The 6266-nt window shown below is 35.4% G+C and overlaps 1 protein-coding gene across 1 annotated transcript; it reads left to right on the forward strand.

Annotated features, from left to right (window-relative positions):
* Nucleotides 1-1800: 1800 nt before the first annotated feature.
* LOC108327312 (uncharacterized) lies at nucleotides 1801-4722 on the forward strand. The gene is made up of 3 exons (XM_017561029.1): nucleotides 1801-2026; nucleotides 3291-4165; nucleotides 4627-4722. The coding sequence occupies exons 1-3, from the start codon at nucleotides 1801-1803 to the stop codon at nucleotides 4720-4722; spliced, it is 1197 nt and encodes a 398-aa protein (XP_017416518.1).
* The last annotated feature ends 1544 nt before the right edge of the window (nucleotides 4723-6266 follow it).

A 6266-nucleotide genomic window follows, 5' to 3' on the forward strand; every position in this document is an offset into this window, starting at 1 on the left:
GTTGTTTGATTGAATCAGTATTGCTATGTTATTGCTGTAATATATCTAATCTGATACAATGTTAATACATACTGATAAATGCTCTGACATATTCTGATTATTGCATTGTGCATCTGTATTTTGAGATTGAAATATGCATAATGACAGGGAGATCATTGCATATCATTGATATATTTCACATGTCTTCATTTAAGGGGGAGAAAATCTTAATTTCATGTAAATATCTTTGACAGGGGGAGCATCATTATTTGTTTCTTGATGATTATCTGATGCTTCTCTGTATGCATGATTATTTGTATATCAATACCATTGTGCTTACCTTTTTTGCTAATGCCCAAGGGGGAGGATTATGTTGATTGGTAATTGATTGATAATCTGTATTGAGTTGTGCATCATCAAAAAAGTGAGAGATTGTTGATAGGGTGAGCACTGATTTAGCTGAACCAGCATAAGGTTAATCGATTAAACTTAAAAATGAACTTGATCTTGCTTTGATATCTGCTAATAATGTTAAAACTGAAATTAAGATTGTAGAAAAGGATTGTGAAAATTGCAATGCTCATGTTAAAAAAATAGAATATCTGACCAGCACATTAGCTAAATTTACATTTGGGAGAGAAAATTTAGATGTTGTGTTGAGGTCACAGAGCATAGTTATAAATAGACAAGAAATTGGTTATAAGGTTAGGAGTGAAAGAATCAATTCTAAGAAATTTATGGATTTAAGCAAACCTGTAACCAATGCTTGTTTTTACTGTAATGCTATTGGCCATACTGTAAGGAATTATTATTATAGGAAGATTAGTGTTCCTAAAGGGAAATTCAAATGGATTCCTAAAGAACAACCTCCTGTGACTAACAAGAAAGGCCCTAAGTTCATTTGGGTACCTGCAACAAAACCATTTGAAAGTTTTGAAGGGAAGTGAGCCGATCAAGCAGTAGAAAAGTGCTCAAGGATAAATTACAATAGGACACATCAAACTTCTTAAGTAACATTGTGTGGTAACACCAATTGTCAATCCATGCATTCATGCATCATTGTTTCTGTTTTTGAATGTATATTGATGTGTATGAGTGTTGCTTACTTGTGTGTTAGGCAAATTTGAATGAAAAACAGTTTTCACGAATTTTAACCGATTATGTTATTAGTGAAATCGATTAGATTTTTGTATGTTTCTTTGTTTTGTGTGAAACTGTGACACAAAACTAAATCGATTACAAGATTAATAAAATCGATTAAAATGTTTTATCTGGGATTTCTGTTTCTAAAGTTTTTAATTGGGCCTGATGCAAAATTTAATGTGTGTGTTGTGAAATCAATTAAATATTTTTTGCGTGAAAACTCAAAGTTTAATTTCCCCTCAAAATTAAATTTGTCACTCGTACTTTCTCTACAACTCTGAAATCTTACTCTCTTAAGACATTCTGCCACCGGTCTATACAAACTACTAGATTATGGCATCCTCGTCTTCACAAAAGAAAAGCGTCAAGACCTTGGGTAGGAAGAACATGTTTCGAGGTGCAAATCTTATGGCTGGATTAGTGATGATAGTGCGCAAGTCAATTTTGTCAACACTTGGAAAATGAGGAAAATAATTCCTCACAAATACGTAAAGTTGAATTTCTTCAAAAGAGAAGGATTTAATTTTCAAAGTTGGCTTAGTAGGCAAAGGCTGAAAAAATTTGTAGAAATGGCAGATCCTTTGTATCTAGAGTTGGTAAAAGTATTCTACTCAAATTTGAAGATTAGTGATGGAACACTTTGTTCCAAAGTAAAAGGAATAGACATAAAGTTGACAAATGAAGTTTGGACATAAATTGTCGGTTTTCGACTGGGAGGTGAGCAATGCCATTTTGGACATGGAAGGTTTCCACAAGTTCACTGTATATCAAGATTGTTTAAGGAACCCACATGAGGTGAGGGACTACTCCCACTACAGAACAGGCGGAATGAAGAAAGATGACCGTCTTTGTGCCTTCATCATCTCTTGGATTCTGATGACCGTCTTTGTGCCTTACAATTCAGGTTCTTATTGAATTCTCCCAAGGGTAATATTTCTCAAGGATGAGGGTATGAGTACTTGGTCGTCTTAAGCTCTTGATCTTCAGACTTAATTTTCTAGGAACGCTAGGAATTGCACGAACTAGGAATTAAGGTAGGCTTATTGCGTCGAGGGATCGGGTTCTAAGTAATTTAGTGACTGACATTAATATTAATGTAAAAAGAAGAATTCTTATATACATGAGAGTAAACTTGGTGAAATCAAGCCCTAACAACATAATCATCTCATTTTATAAACAACCTCCGCTCATCTTTTTGTTACTCTACTATTGATCGATTTGCATTCATATTTAATTTTATGTCTTTGCATTTGAAACCAACAATCTCATTTTATTTAAGTCTTAATTAATTGAGTTATCACACATCTGTTTAGTGACGAGAGTCTTCAGGGATACGATACTTGGTCTTACCATTTTATATTACTTATGCGATTCGTTACACTTGCCGATCCATCAACAAGTTTTTGGTTTCGTTTCTAGAGATCAAAAATATTGTCAACAACTTTTTGGCGTCGTTGCCGGGGACTCACGGTTTAAACTATTCTATTTGTGTATTCTTAATTAATTTTGGCTTTATTCTATTTTACTTTATTTTATTTTAATTTATTTTATTTTCGTCTCTTTTATTTTTATTTTTTATTTTTGCTAACAATATTTTCTAGAATTTTTAGCTTGCAGGATGCAATTCGGACAAGTTGTCGGTCAACAACAATGGCAGCAACAATCTTCTCTATCAGAAAGATGGGCTAAGATGGATGACACCCTTTAACAGTTACTACAGGTGTCTGATTCTCATCATAAAAGCAATCAAGCAACATTCAAGACGATAGAGAAGCAGCTCTGTCACATGATTCAGAAGGTGGATGATCTGGGAGTAACCTGAAAGCCAACTCTAGAGAAGAATGCAACGCTATTGTTACTAGAAGTGGAAAAGTTTTAGATGAGAGGTTGAGTGAAAAAGAAAAAAAAAAGAGTGAGAGAAAAGAAAAAGAAAGGTTCAGTGAAAAAGAAGAGAGAGAGAAAAAAGAAAATGAAGAGAGAGAAAAAAAAGAAAAAGAGACAGAAGAAAAAAAAAAGGAGAGAGGAAGAAGATGAGAGAAAGAAAAAAGAATCTTATGAAGAGCCCCTTCCTTATCCAAAGAATTATTCTAGGAAGGAAAAAGAAAAACAGTTTGAGCGTTTCATGGAAATCTTCAAGAAATTGGAGATTAATATACCCTTCTCTGAAGTTCTGCAACAAAAGTCTTCATATACTAAATTTTTGAAGGAGTTCCTCACAAAGAAAAGGAAGTACATTGAAGAAGAAACTATTGAAGTTCAAGGAAACTGTAGTGCTATCATACAAAAGCTCCTACCCCCCAAGTATAAAGATCCGGGAAGCTTCAATATTCCCTGCACTATAGGGAATATCTCTGTTGGAAAAGCACTTATTGATCTGGGAGCCAGTATTAATCTCATGTCGCTCTCCATGTTTGAAAAGATTGAGGAGTTTGAACTCAAGCCTACTCGGATGACTCTTCAACTTGCAGACAGATCTCTGGAATATCCTTATGGGGTAGCTGAAGATGTGCTTGTGAAAGTAGATAAATTTCTTTTTCCTGTGGACTTTGTCATCATGGAGATGGAGGAGGATGTGAATGTACCTCTTATTCTTGAGAGACCTTTAATGAAGACAACAAAAGTTTTGATTGATGTGGAAAATGGCAAACTAAAGGTGAGAGTGCAAGATGAAGAAGTAAATTTTGATGTCTTTAAAGCCATGTCTCACCCAAAAGATGATAAGGAATGTTTTCATCTTGATGTCCTTGATGAAATTTGCATGATCCAAGAAAACAATGCAAGTGATACTCTTTCTTTGGAGGAAATACTAGTTGACACTTTTGAAGAGCTGAATGAAAAAGAAGAGGAACTAATTGATGAGTGCTTGACTGATCTGGAAAAATTAAAAAAGGATCCTTTGCAAAATACAGAAGAAAAAGCCAAGGAAAGCAAAAGGGAGTTGAAGATGTTACCGCCACACTTGAAATATGTGTTTCTAGAAGAAGGTGGAAACAAACCGGATGGAAGACCATCAAGGAATCACATTGGACCTCCTAGAGCCATGGCATGGAAGATTCAAGAAGAAGAAGGATCACCTAACATTTTACTTCTATGGAAGCTTACTTATAAAAATCCTTCTTTTATTAACTAAAGCACTTATACTTTATTTTGGTAGGGACTAATAAAGCTTGGAGACCATGATTGAGCCATCCAAGAAGTTAATTCAATAAAAGAAAGCAAAGGAGCCAAAAAGGGAAGTTGCTTGCGGAAGGGAAATACAAAACCATTTTTCACCCAAGAGAAGACCATTACACGTGACTTGGCTGACTTGGAATGAGGCATGAACCTTGCTGGCTGAGCTAGAATGAGGCATGGACCTTGCTGGATCAAAAGGGACGTGCCTCCTATGTTAAATAATTTGAATTTAGGAGGCAATTAAATTAGAAATGAGGCTCCTCTTCACCCATAAATAAGAGGGCCTCCTCTTTGTATTTTCTCACTTTTGAGCTTAATGATATGCTGCAGAATTTGCTTTCCAGCTTTTATGCTCTTAAGCCACCTCTGATTTACTACTTCTTCTCCCTTCCTCAAGCTTCCTTCCTTTGTAGGAAGGCCCTTTGAGCTGTGAGGCTTCACCCATACACCTCTCCTCCATTAAAACACATCAAACACTTCACTGTTTTCATCATTCCGCTGCACCTTCTTCCACTACTGATTTCTTCTGGTCTGGAGCTTCTCCCTGCATGATTCCAGCTGGGATTAGTCTCCATCAAAATCAGTTATCATCAGCAACTCTCTCTCTCCCAAAGAAGAAGAAAAGTTGGTAGAAATACTCAAAGCCAACAAAGGAGCGATTGGATGGTTGATAATGGTTGAAAAACCATTATTTTTTGTACTTAATTTTGATAATCAATCAACCCTTTTTGACTTACAAACTTGCTTTAACTCATGTTTTTGCTTTAGTTTTATGAATAAGAGAGTTGAAGGTGAATTTAATGGTTTTGTGCTAGATTCCTTTGATTGTGTAGGTTATTGGAATGATTTGAAAGAAGAGTTAAAGTACCGAATGGTTGGAATGCAAAAAAGTCAACCAAAAACTAGAAAAGTCAACCAGTCAACCAGAGTGCAGAAAATGTTGCGATGAGCGGTAATTACCACCGAGCGCCAGTTTTGAAGTGACGAAATCACCGCTGAGGGCTGAAAATGCAGCTGAGCTCATTCTGGAGAGCCGCAATTACTGTTGAGCGGCAAAAGTGCCACTAAGCCCCACTTTTTTGGGCTTGGACCTCTTTTCTGGGCTTGAACCTGTTTTTTGATTATTATGTTCTATTTAAGGACTTGCACGTCCTAGGGATGGTATCTTTTGGCATAACGAAGCAAAATCACACTTTCTTCACCCCTTGGAGGAGGATTTTGGATGCTCAAGCTCCACTCTTTAAATTCTAGGGTTCTATCTTTCATTCTTTCATTATTTTTCATCTAGTTTCACCATGATTATGGTGAACTAAACCTTCATTGTTGTTGGGGAATCAATGTAATCCTTTGAAGCTCTCATGTATTGAATTGGCTCTTTAATCCATATTATTTCTTTCATTAATTGTTAGGGTTTTTCTTCTATACTCTATGCATGCTTTGTTTAATTCATTAAATTGCATGATCATTGATTTTATTTGTATGGACACATATAGATAAATCTAGACATGAAGGAACTCTCCCAATAGTAATATTGCCTAGACATAGGGATAGGAGGATTGGTTGCCTTTAAGCTTCTGTGCGAATGTAATGCATGAATAATTTCTAGGGAGACAAGACATTGTAAACTAGTGATTAGGAGTAAGCTTTCTTCACCAAGACATTGGGTTTAAGGTCAATTAGAAAGTGGCATTAACATTAATGAAGAAGATGAATTCTTGAATACATGAGAGTGGATAGGATGAATTGAAAACCCCCAACAACATCATCATTCCATATATTTCAATCACGTTTTGCTTCTTTTGTGCAATTGATCAATACATGCATTCATATTTACTTTTTAGTATTTGCATTTAAACCTACAAGACTTTGTTCACAAGTCTAATTTAATCAACCAATCACATAACTGTTTAGGTCGTGAGTCCTTTGGGAAACGATACTTGGTCTTACCATTTTATTATTACTTGATACGA

This window comes from Vigna angularis, chromosome 2 (assembly GCF_016808095.1).
Source record: "Vigna angularis cultivar LongXiaoDou No.4 chromosome 2, ASM1680809v1, whole genome shotgun sequence".
NCBI lineage: Eukaryota > Viridiplantae > Streptophyta > Magnoliopsida > Fabales > Fabaceae > Vigna > Vigna angularis.